General features: G+C 41.5%; 1 protein-coding gene and 1 non-coding gene across 8 annotated transcripts in view; both read left to right on the top strand.

Moving 5' to 3' along the window:
• The window catches only part of cno (adherens junction formation factor afadin), a 48,956-nt gene that overhangs the window by 22,105 nt on the left and 9,620 nt on the right, over positions 1-17,231 (top strand). For 5 of the 7 annotated variants that reach the window (XR_010654533.2, XM_036819284.3, XM_036819283.3 and 2 more), the window contains exons 7-12: positions 11,214-11,566; positions 13,511-13,632; positions 14,499-14,553; positions 14,626-14,867; positions 15,161-15,367; positions 16,366-16,831. Coding sequence is in view for 6 of the 7 variants with exons in the window: in XM_036819284.3 (XP_036675179.3) it covers positions 11,214-11,566; positions 13,511-13,632; positions 14,499-14,553; positions 14,626-14,867; positions 15,161-15,367; positions 16,366-16,831 (1,445 nt within the window). In the remaining variant the exon portion in view is untranslated. Of the gene's footprint in view, positions 1-71; positions 109-11,213; positions 11,567-13,510; positions 13,633-14,498; positions 14,554-14,625; positions 14,868-15,160; positions 15,368-16,365; positions 16,832-17,231 lie in introns of those variants that run through there. The other 2 variants (XM_036819286.3, XM_036819285.3) reach the window with 2 other exon arrangements.
• Positions 3,032-3,154, top strand: LOC118878089 (U4atac minor spliceosomal RNA). The gene has a single exon (XR_005014649.3). It is a non-coding gene; the product is annotated as a U4atac minor spliceosomal RNA (small nuclear RNA).

Below are 17,231 nucleotides of genomic sequence, written 5' to 3'. Positions count from 1 at the left end.
TCTGCTGTCGTGGATAAGGGAGAGTCCATGTGGCCCAATTAATAGTAGAATCGTCAGCCAAGAGAACGCCGTGGGAAGTCTGCAAGATGATGGATTGGGGCATAAGACGTGAGTTATTTTTCCACGGGGATCCACCTATTTATTTATATTTTACCCCACCGTTAATGAGCGGTGAGCCAGTCAAGTAGCCCAGAGTGCCCTGAAAAGTATGCTACGAAATCCCTAACCAAAAGTTTATCCTTGAACTTTTTTGGCAAAATTTTCCAAATACTTTGGTCACAACTTTTTCGATTTTCATGTTTGGTCACTGTGAGTTATTAAGCGGTTGCGGTCTCTGAATTTTTTCGTGTACATTGAACTGGCAATTTTCCGGCTCTCGGAAAGCATTCAACTTGATTGTCAGATTGATTGTGTTTGGCATTAAAAGCTTGAGTGCGACAACACTGATGTTTTTAATGGGGTGAGTGTCGACTGAAGTGTTTTATGAACACTTAAAGAGAAAGGCGCTGTACAGCATGTACGACTTAGACTTTAAAGGACTCCGGGAGCATTTTAAAACTGGTTGATACTTATAAAGTTCTAGAGCTGAAAAAGGGCAAACTGTATTCTATCCTAAACAAAAATGTTTTCTCTCTTTTCCTTTTAAATATTATCTAGATTTAGAATGACCTTAACCGACGATTAGTGTATATTTACTGGATACTACCAAGTCAATTAAATCCACCCGTAGATGTGTACTTCGATTTCACCCTGACATTAGGTCACATTACACCGAAAATAAAATGTTACAAAGAACAAATAAATAATCGAAAAAAATAAATGCTATGTTTGCCATATAAAAAAATCCCAGTCGCCTTCAGGATTCGTGAAAACTAAATAAATAAATAAATTTAAAATTTAAACTGCATGTCATATTTTGAGAAACAGTCCCTTTGTTTAAACAAAATGTTCAATCTCCGTCAAACTTAAAAGTAAAAATTAAAAATTTGCTTTACTATATGATAATTTATAAAAGTATACAAATTATATTTGGAATTGTAGTCGTGACTGGCAAAAAGTAAATGAATATTATCGTAGTGCTAGGATGATAAGTAACGTAGAGGGTCGAAATCGAAAATGGGAACTACAAGGCCAAGTCGGTTTTCCTAATGACATGTTCGAGATACCCGCCAACCGATTATTAATTTTGGGAATATCTAAAGGCTCGATTAGAGCCAAATGGGTCGACATTTTCGTGCGAATGCATATATTATTCATGGAAACAGACCGGGGCATTGACCACACTCTGATGATTGCCCTGATGACATTTCCTTTTCGTGCGGCACAAAATTAACGCTACATTTGTTCTTCCAATAAAAAAAAGGAGGACAATGTCTACAGCAGCAATAATCATTTGGAAATGGACGCAGGAAAACAATCTCAGTTAGAAAAGGTCAAACCTAATGAAGCTCAAAAGGCTCCTTCGTAGACATTGGTCCATGACTGCTCATAAATAATTGTACCCCGCCCGCTGACACGACCACCCACTATATTTCCCCATATTTCCCATGCCCCTTTGGAGCTGCCTCATAAAGTTTGCAAAATGCAGAGCATAATTTGCTGCCTGAATATTTCTGGGAACTTGGGAACTGTCGACTTTACTTCACGCCACGCTCTCTGCGTCCGACGACCGAGAAGTGCAGTTTATTTTTGAGGCGAACGCCGCCAGATACTGGAAGCCTGAAGGTCATCTCGGCCCTGGTTATTGTCCTTTCCCTCCCACACGAGTGGGTGGGCTAAAATGCGCTTAGACATTGGGGAAACGTCACTCGAAATTGGGTTAACAATTTGTTCACTTTTTGTTTTACTGCTCTCCCTACTCTTTTCCTGAGCATTTTAAAGTGGAAACTCAATTTCATTAGGAAATTTGGTTATGGCTGAAACGGAAGTTGGTTTACAAAACGGGCAACGACTAGAAGCCTTCGTTACTTTATTTTAAACTTTTGTGTTATTTAGTGAACAATTAATGGACTTACACGTTCTATTGAAATTTTTTGGCGACTTAAACATTGCAAATGACTTATTTGAATGCGTAAAACTATGTCAGTCATAGACTATATCTTTGGTTATGTGTATGTACCCATTAAATTCATCAAGATCACTAGAGGTGGTGTACCATTACTGTTCCCCAAACCTTTAAGATACTTCCCTGAGAAATCATCTCATATTTCTGTTGGCATTTTCCATTTCACTCGTAGTTCGAGCACAGCCCAACAGAATCAATCACCACCAGGCATCCACAGCACGGAGAAGTAATCATCATCATTTACATGATGCCGCCTCTCAATTGCCTCGCCAGACTTTTTACTTTCCTCCTGCCATCTGCCTCACAAGTTGGCAGTTAGTCAGACAGTCAAATCCAAAGATGACTAAACGAAATTGTCACAATGCGAACCTAAAAAGCTAGTGAGCTCTCCGGGCCCTCGAATACCAGAGACAAAGGCAGCAGTCAGGACCAGGGACACATGTCACAGCACTTTAACAGAGGAACGCTGGCTCCTTGCCAGGACAAATATGTATTCGGTATATCGCTCCTCAATTGAATTATTCAGTCTCGTGATTTTACTTTAGCCCCTCCCCAGCGGTCCTGAGGCTCTCACTAAAAGGAAATTGCCTATTTATTTATGAGTCGAAGCGGATTAGGGTCCCAAAACGATGCCAGAACGGAAATTAATGATATTAATTTGAGTGTGCCCGGCTACGGTGCTTGATAGTCGCCAGCCGAGCGTCATAACTGAATGAGAATCATGTGAATTCCTTAGCTAATGGCTGTCATAAATCTGCCAGAGATAGGGGTTGCACCCCATTTTAATCCTTGTCTGCGAAAAACCGGAAGGTTCAGATAAACCTGTTTTTAGGCCAAAAAACCCTTGCAATTCGCTTTCGCGATCGTTAGATAATGGCATTACTGATTTTTCGCACTTGGTGCGCCAATAATTCCCAACAAGTACTAGCCAGCTTTGCATAGGGTGAGCGTACATTCCGTCACTCGATCTTCCTTGTCTTGGGGAGCAGAAATGTTCAATGAACGTATAGTGAGGACATTGCTGCTGACACCAATGATATACCCCCGCTCGCCGGTCGTTCGCGATTGGAGTTCGGAATTTTTGGACCAGGCTCCCTTACTTTATAGGGAGCCGCCTCATAAATGAATGTAAACTCGATATAATGGCCGTTGATGGTCGGTATCTAAGATAGCGAGACCGTACTTGGAAAAGTACTAGTATTGTTAACTACTTCATTTTCTTCATAATCAATGTTAAATACAAGGGCAACTTGTTTTTAGAAACAAAAAATTGAAAAACAAATATAATTTTAAATAATTATTTATTTACCACAGTTTTTTTTAATTTTTTCGCATGTATCCGTAAAAGTAACACTTGATGGATACTCGTTAACTGTGGGATTTTGCAAAATTATGCGCTGGAAGAAATTGCAAGCTTAAAGTTGCGTTTCGAATTTACGGCTTTTGAGTCGGAGTTTTTCTCGTTTCCCGGCCAAGCATCCATTTAAGCAAAAACCAACCCAAGAGAATCTCAAACCCAGGGACAGTGGAGGGAAGACATCGCAACTTGGGCAACAATAAAGACGTTGACTGTGCAATGCTCGTTAGCCGAAAAGTAGCTTCAAGTGTATCTCATGTTTTTATGTGCTCGCAGGCACACATATATCCTTTGTCTTATGCTTGTGCTGTCCCGGAGTGAGTCGGTTGGGCATATTGATTGCCTCCATAAGAAAAGCGGAGAGAGATGATGTCTGGGCCCGATTGATGGAGTGGATTTGTGTGGTAATGCGTATGGAAATAAAAGTGGAAATGGGAGGGAAATGATTGACAGGCGTTTGTGGTTTACTCGCTAAAAGCCCCTTATTTCTGTTCTGCTTTCGTAACTCGATAGGTATTTGGAAAGGGGGATGTCGTTGACTAGTTGAGGATTTTAATATGGTGCTATTAACATGTAATATCTAAGACTTCAAGACTTTTCCAAAAGTATGTGACATAAAAACATTTTCAAACATTTATTTAGAACTTAATATATTTTGGTTTGGGTATTGTATTTATTTTATAAAATTTAAATAGCCTTTTTTAAGCTACTGGTTTAAGGGTGGTTCCATTTAGAAGAAGTGGATTCCACGCAGTATCTCTGCTGTCTACAGTAAGCTGATCCTTTTCAAATTGTAATTAAGTTTAAATACATTTTCGATGACTCAATGCATCCGCACAAAGCTCTTGAGCTCCGCCATTCAAATCAGCTTATCGCGCCCAACTGAATCGGACCGCGAACCACGACCTTGTCCGGTTTTTCAGTCCGGCTCTCCAGCAGAGCAGCGAGCATCAGAGCATCCGTTGGGTTGGGCTGGCCGCATCCCGCTGCTGCATGGCAATCCGAAGGATGTGTGTGCCAGTTCCTTCCTCGTGCTGTATCCTGTATGCCAAAGTTGCCACTGCCCCTGGTGTTGGTGTGTCATGCAAAGGACCAAAGAGCAAACGCACTTAGACACACCAACACCAGCAGCCAGCTCAAACACTCGCACACCCTTTCACAAGCACACACAGCACACACCCGTTGAAAACATTGTAAACTAAATGTTGTTTTATACACCACTCACTCACCCACACAGTCATAATTTACTCTGCTTGCTTTATGGGCGCTTTAGGGTGTGTGTTTGTAGATGTACCTCGCAGGATAAGGATATATTCGACCAGCAGGAACTAGAAAGAGATCTGAAAAGTACGGATTATGACTGATCACCTGGCAAGAAAGGCCCGATTAAAGCACTTGCACCTACAATAAACACCCAAAAATGTTAATCCCAATTTTGATTTCAAAGGATAATCAGCTAAGAGATCCGCATAGAATAGCTTTGTCTGAAATTATATAAATATCCAGGGTATCTTACAGTCGACCAACTAAAGCGCTCCGTTCTTACTGGCATTTTTCGTGTCTTATTCATTCATTCACGCACCCAGTCCGACAGTGAGCTAGTCAGCGAAGGACTCGCCTTTGCGGCATTGCTCATACGCTCAGTGTGCTCTCAGTTATCCTTGCGCGCTGTCAACGCATTGTTGTGGGCGCCCGGCGCCTGGCAGCTGCTGCCCAATCCTCGCTTCCGCCGTGCCCATACGGTTAGTTGGTTAAAAAAATATTATTGAGGAAAATTAATTTAATCTGTGCCTTTTTTCGGACGGTGGAACACCGCGCGGTTTGCGGTTAATCCGAAGTGTCGTGCTGTGCTGTGTGTGCGAGTGCCCGTGAGTTCTGTCCTCTGTCCTTTCAGTTTGATGGCAATTCATTTAATTTCGCTTTTACGCAGTCTGCCGCACTTTGATTTCAATTTATACTTTGTTGCCGCATTACCAAGCGCGCAAATTGAATTTTCACACGTAGCTGGCTTCTCCGTTTTTGTTCTGCCCTTTTTAGGGGCTGAGAGGCATTCAGCACGGCCATTAATTCACGAGCCATGAAAAAATGTAATTTTTTAGAAAACCTTCACATCAGTACAAACCGTATGCACTTCTAAAGGAAAAAGGAAAATGTCGGCTCACTGGCGGTTGCTCAGTTCCCGGGGACCCGGCCAAAACAAACAGACAAAAATCAATAAATTTCAGGAGTTATTTACAAAAGCTAAACGCTCTTTCCCGTGGTCCGATGTGTGTGCTGGCCATTGTGGCCCTAATTTCAATGGTCAGGACAAGGACGCGGCTGCACGGCGCAAAAGGACACAGTGTCCTGGCCTGTCTGTCGTCATCAAGGGCTGCACACGACATCCAATGTATCGGAACGAATCAAGCCGAAAAAGCGATTCAAACCTTATGAAAGTTAAACTCGATTCTCAGGTACCCTTTGGGAAAAACCAAGGATTGATAATACCTGAAGGATTGTGTAGTACAATAAAAACTAATACTTGTTTGCTGTCCCTTAGAAAAGAGTTTTTAACAAACAATTGTTTAAATATCTATGCATTTTCTTGCATCTTACGCGACTTAGTTCAAGAAAGGGACATTTTTCTGTAAAATGTCAATTATTGTAGTCCTTTTCAAGGAATACCGCTTACAATGAACAACTCTCTCGCTGTCACGGCCAACTGCAAAATCCAATCAAGCTATCAGCTCCCCTCACTTTCCACCTCCATTTCCATCTCCCGACTTTTCACGGTCCCAGTTATCTCGCCCACCGCTCGATGTGATTTCGTTCTTGTACTTTCCCCTCGTATTTTATTTTGCTCGCTTAGAGTCTGGTTTTCCTTTCGGAAAGACCACGCGCTTCAGCCTGAGTGCGGCAATTATATTTTTATTGTTTCTGTTGCCAAATTGTCTAGCAAAAATGTTGATAGCCGCCCTGGGCCCCACTTGACTTGAATGGCGGCTGCCCTCCGCCAAAGGAGACTGGTTGAGGGACTAGGGGGTTAAATGTGGGGGAGGAGAGGCCACTAGATAATTCGATTTGAAGCATCGATTACGATTACATCTTCTGGACCCCTTGGAAAATAAATAACTCAGTGGTCAACTGGCAGGGATTTAAAACGTGCGGAAACCTTTGTAAATGATATTTGTCAAATGGTATATTGAGTATTGGAATATTTTATTCTTTGGGATGTTCAAAAACATGTGGTATAGCTACGCTCGACCCACTTTTAAATACAATTAAATATAATTTCCTCTTAACTGTACATTTAATCCTTGTTTTAGCGAGGAACATCGCTTATAAGCACCCTTTCCAATAATATTTATTGCAAAATGACCGTTAGTGGAGTGAAGTTTATGTAATGGTTGTTGAGGCTTACACGGGGATTAAACCAGGCTCCCTGCCCCACGCCCATTTCAGGCGTCCGTTTCTGGTCAAAGGAGGGAACTTCTTGCATGAGAGGAAAACTTGGCTCATTAAATTTTCATTGTTTTAATTTGCACAACGTGAAAGGCCCCTCCCCGCACCCCTTCGAGGGAAAGGGGGTGTGGTTGGGGTGCGGTTCTGGCCGGAGTTCTCTATGAGGACGTGCCTGGGCGGAGATGTGGCTCCATCGGTTTCTTCGGTTGCAGAGTCAAAGCCGCCACGTTTTACGACTAATTTGGCTAATTTGAGAGCTCAGGCTGCAGCTGCTGCTAAAATCAATCTCAGTCAATTAGGCCAAGCAAAAGGGCGCTTTTCCCTCTGCATCTCTCCAAGCAAGGAAAAGTTTATTTTTCTAAAAAGCGTATTTTTCCATATTACATTTTTAATTAAATTCTTGGGAGTGTCCTGTTCACTCGCTGGCATGCTCTGCTGCCAAGTTTGAAGCGAAAGTTTCATTCTCTGCCGTTGGTTCGACTAATTAAAAACAGGATAATGGAATGGACGGACGGCACATTAGATACTCTATGAGAGATAAGATCCTTATCAAATTCTAGACTTTCCCAGAAAATACCTTAACTTTATGTTTGTTTTAATTAAATATTTAACATTTTATTTCTAGTATACTGCTATACATTTCATACATTTTGAACAGATTGTCCTCACTTCCCTCCCATTAGGGTATGACCCAAGACCGGGGAGGACCTTCTTCTGATTTATGCCTGCCAAATGCCTTTCTAACCAACTCGAATGGCCACTCCCACTGCCCACTTTCTCTTTTCTAATCGCTTTGGCCATTAGAGCACAAGCTGCGCTAATAAAAATTAATGCGCCCAGCGCTCGGTGGCCCCAGTTTCCACCTTTCCCGGCACACAGGGAATCCACAGTTTTGTGGATTACCCAACGGGCGATGGGCGGATACCCGTTCTGGTGCGGATTCTGCCCCAGTCACTCAACTCGTTATGCAATTTCCCTGCATTGTTTTTCGCTCTGTAAAATGTGGGGAGCACTCTTTCCATCCTTTGTGCTCTGTTGCCAATTTATTCGCACTTATGCACGTGCATACAGCCGCACACAAGGACAGTTGGAGGCTTCACACATGATCCTGGCACGTTGTTGGCCGAATCAATTTCATGGCTCGTTCGTCTACGCCCAGGCCCCCACCACCCACCACCCACTACCCACTCTTCCATTCACCCACCACCCACCACCCACTGGCCACGCCCCCGCCCCCTCTCTTTGATGGCTTTTGCAATTTGCTCGTTTTCTTGTGTCAACAATGGTGGCGGTGGCGAGTGCCGAGTGCCTGGTGCCGGGTGCCGGGTGGTGCTGCTACCTTTGCTCCGGCCAAGCTGTTGACCAAGTAGGAACAATTAAAATGATTTTTCTGGCATCCGTTTGGCACTGCACTTTATCAATGTGCCCCTCGTTGCTGCTTTCCAAATGTCAACTGCCAAGGACGCAATGTTGTTTGCCCTCACTCGCTTGCTGGAATTAAAGGCACAAGTGCACTTGAAAAAATTGTATACTTTAGCGAGGAATAAATACATTTAATTTGGGTTTTTTAACTTTCTCTTTGGAACATGTACTATATACATTAAAAGATATACGAATAGGAATATAATCATTTAGATTTAAATTGCCCTGGGTTGGTTCCACCAAAACCGTCTGATCTTTTAAATCAAGCACATTTTTATGTAGTGTATTTTAGTTTTTATCAAAGCTGGTGAATATTTTATTCAAAGTAAATTTTAGAAACTTTTCCATGATTAAAGCTGCACTTTTTTGTGCGAGTGTGTTGAAAGGAGCTGACTATAAGTCCTGTTTCTATATGCATGCCAAATGAGGGGCACTACTTGACTTGCCAGTCGTGCAACCTGTCTACCAGTGTCGAACTTGTCCATTTGCTGATTGATTTACAATTGTACATATGCCGTGCCTGGTTTAGTCATAAATTACCTGGTCTAGTGAACACCATTATTGGGAGCTGTCGATGGCAGTTAGGAAAGAAAGTTGCCTCGAAGGTAGATAAATTTGAATTCAGAATAATAAAAAAATATTATTAAAAGCACTTTCACCTTAGATATATACATTGCATTAACTTTATTAAAATGCGTAATGTCTAAAACAATAATAAAATAAATTATTAAGACCCGAATTCCCTAAGGCACATTAGAGACGACTTCCAGTGAAATTCCTTCCTCAGTTTATGATAGTCAACCCCTTCATAATCTCTGATCAAGTTCATCGCCTGACTTGCCTCCAACTATCCTTCGGCTCAACTCTAAACAAGTTGCAATCCAAACAAGGGGATTATTCAGTCATCCCATTCAAGGCCTCTCGGCATCAAGTATATGAAGCGTGTTCATGTTTTTGGCTTCGTTTCCTTAAGCTCCGGCTGCCTTTTTGTTTGCTTTCTGTTCGGTGGCACCCCACATTTTTGAGTTGATTATTTTGTGAGCGCCCAGAAAGTTGTCGGAAAAGTTTTACTCAACGGCACCAAAACAAGGCGAAAACGAACTCCGGACCTTTAAGCCATGTGTGTAAGCCACATATTAATAATAAGTCTGTCCCAACAGCGCCGGCAAATACACAGAAATCCAGATGTGGTTCTTTTGGTTTCGCAAAGAAGGTATTATACAATAGAAGTACAATTCATTTGGTTTTACGTTGTTCTTTTGCCAATTGTCGTTCTTGTAGTCGTTGTTTGAATTTCTGTTTTTGCTGTTGCTCATTGTAAAAGTTTCTAAATTGAAAGCATGGCTAGATTTCCCCGGAGTTTCCGCCCCATAGCCGTATTCCCTGCGCCACTCCCATTCCCTCCTAATAAGTTGCACATGCCACGCCCATGTCATGCCTTATTTAGCCTGCATTGCCCAAATGCCGTTGGCACATGCCACGTCTGGGCTGCATCTTGCCATCAACTGCTGCAATTTGCCCCAAAACCATGGCGCCGGAGTGGGGGAGGTCGCCATCGGGGCAGGATGGTGCTGCTGTAACTGCCATCACATTTTGCATGCTTCGTTAAGCATTCTGTACAATAAACAACGGCAGCAGCTTCAGCAAAGATGGGGGTATGGTGAGAGACCTGGAACGAATAGTCCGTCCCGATGGTATATGGTGGTAGACCAATTGAAACAAGGCAAAGTTCGATCCTAAAATAATATTACCGTTTCCCTTTTTACCAGCATTCTTAATAAATAATTGCCGCCATTATAAAATAATATAAATAGTCAAGAAATAAAGATGAACTTGTGAGACAATAACATTTCTCATCTTTTTATTATGTTTGATTGATATTTTCCAAAAAAAAGTTTGAATAACTCGATTTGGATCTTTAACTGAATAATTTACTAGATCTTCTACGACTCCCAAAAATATTCCACTACATGATTGTAATGTATTCCAGAATCCAAGATGAATGTGTATGGGTGTTCGCTTCCCATTTGTTGTTGCACTCGTCGTCTATGAAAAGTTAGGGAATGTTTTGTATACATTTTCATATCACAGAACCAGCCAGCGAAAACTTGCCACTGAACTGTTTGCCAGTCAGTCAGTCGGTTCAGTCTGGCCACAGACAAAGACTCTGGATATATATTTTCCCTCTTGATTGTTTTCGCTAGCTCGCAAAATGAACATCTAATATCGAGTCTGAAATTGATGATGCAGCCCGAATTGGATTTCGTTTTCGGAATTTCTGTTTTGCCTTTGTTACTTCCGACGTGAACTGATGCGATGAGATTGCAGAGAGCGTTTGGCGGTTTTAACACTAATGATAACTATATTGGATATGGGAAAATTGCACACTAGAGTTGACTTAGGGATCTCTTTACACGAAGTAGAAAAAAATGAAGCTCTTGTCAAATCTCGTCCGCAGAAGAAGTTATAAAATTGTGAACCAAATTATAGCAGCTAAATGATACTTGATCTCATGTGCTTAAACTAACCAATTTTTCTAGTTGATATAGTATAATTGAGTTCTTAAATTCAACGTTTAAATAAAAATGTTAGGTAACAAAAGTAAACTGTATAACATTTAGCTCGAAAATGAATTCTTTATCAGGGTATCTCAATAAATGTTGCCACGACTGTCTGCCAATCATCCATTTGAATGGCAGAGATTTAAAATTTTGCCTCACTCAGCCCAAACTGCACTTCCCAGCGAGACACGAAAGACAAAAGGCGGCTTAAAAAAGCTGCGGTTGCATTTTATTAATCTTTTATTTTAGTTTATTTACTTACATTGAATATTTTCATTCAATTTATAATCATGAACCTAACAAGTAAATTTATCAATGGCTAAACTTAAACTCCAACTGATGTATTGTTTTTGTGTTCGTTTTGCAGGCTCCATCATGTTCCATGTGCGGAGAAGACCAGCGGACTCACAGCCCCGGAGACGAAAGAAGAAGCCACTGGGGGCGTCCAATGGGGCCAACCACATATCCGGCGACCGCGAGGGTCCCGTCCTGGTGGAGGTGACCCACAGCGGCGATGGCGGGCGGCGGATCAAGTTGGGCAGCGATCCCGTGGAGGTGGGATCGGCGAACACGAACTGCCTGCAGCTCTTCGGACCCTCGATCCAGCCGAGGCACTGCCTCATCTCGCTGCTGGAGGGAGTGTGCACGGTGACCCCGCTGCACACCGATGCCCTGACCTTTGTCAACGGCCACCACATCAGTCAGCCGACCATTCTGCATGTGAGTTAAGGAATGGAACAAAACATTGATTTACTAAGTCTGGCAAAAGAGTATTGACTAGAACCGTTCCCTTCATAAAGCAAGGGAAATAATTACATTTAATGTTATATATTGGATTCAGTTTTCATTTTAAATATTTCAATTGTAATGCAAAGTGCTCAAGGCTGACATTTTTATATTGAATTTATACATCCAATCGGGTTCTAAAAGTATAATTTTTTTTGTAGGACCATAACAGACATTTTTTTAAAGTGCATAAAGTGCACCTAATTTCCATCTCAGTATACTTAAGTAGATCTGTGCCGTTTTAGGGGTGACCTCTTACACAACATATATCCCCTCCATTAACTAATTGCGAATAATTCGTTTTAATTAGTTGAATTTCTGTGCTCGTCACCCGAGGCGTATGCTTAATTTGACAGAGGCAGGCAATGCTGCGAGGAAAAGTTTTACCACCGACCTTGACCCGTTTGAAGTTTAAAGGCTTTAAAAGCTGGCAAGTTCCATTCGGCTGTTATTTGCTTTCTTGCACTTGTGGACTTTCGGGGCTCCGACTGTCTGAGAAGGTCCAAGCCAATAATCGTCCCGGCTTAGTCAAGCGCTTATGGGGACAACTTTCGAATGGAACCAACTGGAGGATAAATGAGCGTTGGAATTGATTTATTCCTTAAAGTTACAAAATGTCGCAAAGGACTTGAAGCAAAAAGGGTAGAAAACTTGAATTCTAAAACAACGTTGCATTACTTATAGTTCGAAGTAAATTTAGTTGCGAGGCCTGATAAAATCTATAGTTATAAAACAAATTTAATTAGATCTGGCGGCTATAATTTTGGAATGGAATCTACATTTTTTCAGTGTACATTCCGTAATGTGATTGTCAGAACCTCGAAGCACACATTGCCAAACTCAAGCCGCATTGAATTGGACTTTTCAATTCCCATTCATTTGCACTTCAAGTTCATTATCAGCTTTGAGTTTGAGTTGGAAAGGCAATAAAACCACAGATACCAATGGGCCAGGGTGTACGGTGTACACATCCCACAAGCTTTGAGTCGCCGCTGATTTATCTTTTGTTTTGACAACTTTTCGACGTACAACGGAAACTCAAACAAAACGAGAGCGACAACTACAACAACCGGGGAAATGAATCAAATTGGCTTTCGGCGTTCTCACGCATTAGCGGAAAAGTCAAAGGGAATGCCTAAAAAAACCGGAAAATTCGGCAGCGTTGTGTATTCTCTTTTTTCTGTTGTTTTTGACTTTCCGCTTGATAAATTTGGGAACAAATAAACGGAGAAAACTTCTGCTTTTCCCCTATCTTGCAAAAGTCCGGAGCAGAGATAAGCCCCAGCTCGGAAATAACCTCAAACTGTCTTCGGGGACTCTTCAAGGAAAACAGAAAGAGGAACATGTTTGCTTTAACCTAACGAAAACATATTTCTTTTTACTTTCTGTGATTGGCTTAGTTAGCTCCGTTTTGTTATGGCCTGGAATTAATTTTTTTTTCCAATTGGCGAATTGAGGTTGGCTGCGGTTCGATGAACCTGAACAAAAAGTAATGCAAATCGAATTCTCTCTTCGGGCTGTCTGTCGAAGATTTGTTCACCAAGCTAATCAGCATTAGAGGGAAACACAAACAAACGCAGAAAGCGATAGCAGCTACAAAAACATAAAAAATGAACACAGGTCCATTTGAATTTCCCCCAGAGAGGGGCGTCTCTGTTTGCCAGTTTTGATTTCAAAACGCCCCGAAAATTTTCCAATCGCTACTCAGTGCCCCGGAATCTGTCAGTCGGTGTGCTTCACTCTTCCCTTGCAGTGTAAATATTCCAGTAATAGCCACACTTAATTACAAATATTAAATCATTAATTGGTTTTTAACACATTAACCCTCGTCACATCGGCCTGCAAATATAATTAATTCATATGTGCTGCCATCCACAGAACGGATCGGTTGTAATGTTCGGACGGGTGGCCTCGTACCGCTTCCTGGATTCTCCCACGGACGGGCGCTACAATCTGGCTCTATCGCAATCCCAACTGGACTCGGCATGTCTCTACGAAAGGTGAGTAATCCGGGAGATTAAAGAATGTCCTGATTTTAGTGAGAACCTTTATGCTATGCTTGCGCTTAATCTGCCAAACGCTTTGTCAGCAACTGTTGTGCATTTTTATAGTTTTGTATTTTCTTACAATTTATACTGTTTGAGTCCGATAAATCATAGTGGATTATTTTAATTGGAGTGAACCGTTTTTTTGGCAGACATATTGGTCATTTGCTCATTAAACATAGGCATCAGCAAAATGCTTTTATTTCTGTATTTTAAAGCATAAGCTTTTCCATGAAATTAATTGAATGTCCATTTAAAAATACATACTCTCTAATTAAATGTTGTATCGATTTTTTATAAAATATATATTGATACTAAGAGAAAGCAATTAAAACAAATTAAGAAGTTATCTTTCAGAGAAATATTGCAAAAAAAAACATATTTTCCCATTTGCCATTCTGAATGGCCCAACCCACTTAACTGACTAAAGGCCAGACTTACATATTCTCTTTATGAATGTACGACTTTAGAATTTCCATATTTAGCTGCCAGCAGTTGTGAATTTAAAACAATTTAATTTGTGAGGTGAGACATTTTAAAATGTTGGAAATTTATTCGAGGGTGTTTCTGTTCGTATGCTGCGCATTTATTTATATTCATGTGTTTTTTGTTTTATTTACACGCCTTGTTGTACTGTTCGTTTATGTTTCGTTACGTGTTGTTTGTTTTTATTGTTTGTGTAAAACATTAATCTCATGCACTCACCAAACCGAAAAAATTACCCAACAAATATGCAAAACAATTTGCACAAACCCACACCCTCACCTGAAACACCACCAACCATCGACCCAACGTTGCAAACACCCCATGGACAATGACAGCCGCTCGCCCACGTCCCCCGGATCCTGGAATGATGAGGATGGAGCCCTGAGTTCGGTGGGTATTTAATCGAAAGCTACCCTATCTTTATCACTACTATTTTCCCGAATTTTTATAATCCCATCGCAGACCCACAAAAGTGACTACGAACACCACCAGCAATCGAATCAATCCAGTGCCTATCACAATAATAACAACTCCAGTGATCACCCCCTGAGCAGCACGCTAAGGGATGTGGTGGACAGCAAGGTGGGACAGGACCAGGTGGCCAATTCCGGGAACTACGATGGTCAAAGCCTTGAGGGTAATTTGGAGAACGAGACCAAGTCGATTTCCAGCATGAAGTCAGGTGGTTCCAACAGCCAGGATCGGTAAGACTCGAATTTGATCCCATGTACTTACTTACAGATTATTCCAAATTCTTTCTTCAGAATAAACAGGAAAGCCAACACAAGTTCCATACACATAATCATAAAGCAATCAAAAAATGCATTATTCACCGTCTGATTAACTTTTAATTTTGTTTAATATTTTGTGTGCGCTTTAAACTTATGCAAGTGTTGTACTTTCCATTTGCAATGTCCCAACTGCTTTTCATATTCTTAAATTGATATGTTTTTCTGTTGTACTGTGTACTAATCGATTAACCCTCTTCGATATGTAGGTCACCCAAAATGGCCGGCTCTGGCATTTTGGCCGGTGGTGGCAGTGGTTCCGGCGACGCCCAGGGACAGGAACCCATCCTGCCGGCTGTCCTAGAGTTCCCAGAAACTCATCAGGAACTCTTTCTGCGTCACATTATCAGTGAGCTGGACGTGAACGTTCCGCACTTTAAGCTGGCACCCGTCTACTCGCTTTACCTGTGTGCCAGGTGGGTAATTCATTATGGGGGCCTTAGTATTAAGGAAAAGCATGATAAAAGGCTGGGACTGCGCTTGCTTGGCTTTAATTGTTGTTTGAATGTATATTTTTCCTTACTTAATAAGAATAATAATACTTGGAAAGCTATCGAAATATTATAGTTGGGTTAGTAAGCCAAATATTTATAAATAAGAAAAGAAAATCGATCAATGTTAATATAGGCTTAAGGAAAACTTAATTTAGTATTCCCTTCAAAGAATTTACGGCTGCTTTTTTTAGCTTTGAGTTAACTTCCAACTTTATCAGGAAAACATTATTACAAGTCGTCCCCGATTCAATTAAGATATCCGTACAGAACCTAAGAATAGCAATCGCTTAAAGCCACATTTTAATCCGTTTCAATTTAAAGGTGATTGACTGCTTCAATTTATCTTCTACTTAAACATCTACCAGTTTAAGAAAGATGTAAAAGATAACCTGACTTATTCGACCCCAACCCAATTGGTTTACTGTATGTGGGTCAGATTTCAAAAGCAATCTGTCCTTCGGTGAAGCCATTTATATATCAATTCCAAAATCAGAGCTTCATTTAGCAAGACCCCACGGACAAGGACAAATTACATATGGACCGAGGCCAGCAAATACCAGCTGACAAATGTCCACACATAAAGTGGATCGACATGTTCCAGAGGGCAGAAAGTCCACATCCTCATTTCCCTTGAACAGAAGCAGCCGCCAGTATCAACAATTCATTATCAATTATGATGATTTATCTTGGCTGCTGACCCAATTTGTGAGCTATTAATATTAATGTGTTCTGACAGCGGGATGTTGGGGAAATGGGAAAAGGGAAATGGCCAGACCGAAACAGCAGGAGCAAGAAACCGGTCAACCATTCGGGGTAAAAGAGAACTTTGACATTTGACGAGCGTGAAAATCAATAGATGCGAGTGGGGTTACAGGTCCATTTAATACAGACTGATTAAAACGGAATTAACTCATCCGCAGGTATCGAGCCTCCACCCACTACCGCCCGGAACTGCAGCCCACGGAGCGTGCCCACAAGCTGACCATGTTCCTGCACCACGTGGCCAACCTGGTCTACAGCGTGGTCCAGGAGCAGTACACGGATCCCCGAATCCTGGCCTTTTGGATGGCCAACAGCTCGGAGTTCCTGCACTTCCTTAAATCAGATCGACACATCAGCGCCTTCAGCGTTCAGGCTCAAGAGGTTTTGGCCGAGGCGGTGCAGACGGCTTTCCGCAACCTGGTCAACTGCTTCCGACTGGAACTCTCCCAAACCCTCAACCAGTTTCTCTCCGAAAACATCGACCACGACTCCGCGGCAGGACTCGTGCTGACTGTCTTGGGATCGGCGATGGCTCTCCTTAGAAGATGTCGCGTAAATGCAGCCCTAACCATCCAGCTGTTCTCGCAGTTGTTCCACTACATCAATGTCATATGTTTCAATACGGTGAGCGGCCTAAAACGGCCAGGTTTTATGCACTCAGTGATGCCAATTAATGCTTTTTTTGGTTTTTTGTGTATAACAAGGTTTTATTTAGTTTGCGATTTGCATCAGTCTCTTTTCTTCGTTACTAAAATTTTTAAGATATTTAAAGAGTAATTCAAATCCCAATGGTTGATTTTCTTCAATTAACCTAATAAAGCCAAAGTAATTTGAGTTGCTGAAATTATGTACTATTCACTGCCTTGAATAGTAGTCAAAGTAGATCTAAGAACTGAAGTTAAAAAGAAAACAATTTACCCTAGAAATTTTTTTATCAGAATTCTCTATGAAATTGCGTTTACATGCGATTTTTGATTTTGTTGTTCAATTAAGAGGAAAATATGTTATTTCCATGTTGGAATAC

This window comes from Drosophila suzukii, chromosome 3, assembly GCF_043229965.1.
Source record: "Drosophila suzukii chromosome 3, CBGP_Dsuzu_IsoJpt1.0, whole genome shotgun sequence".
Taxonomy (NCBI): Eukaryota; Metazoa; Arthropoda; class Insecta; order Diptera; family Drosophilidae; genus Drosophila; species Drosophila suzukii.
This window is presented reverse-complemented; position numbering and strand designations above follow the sequence as displayed.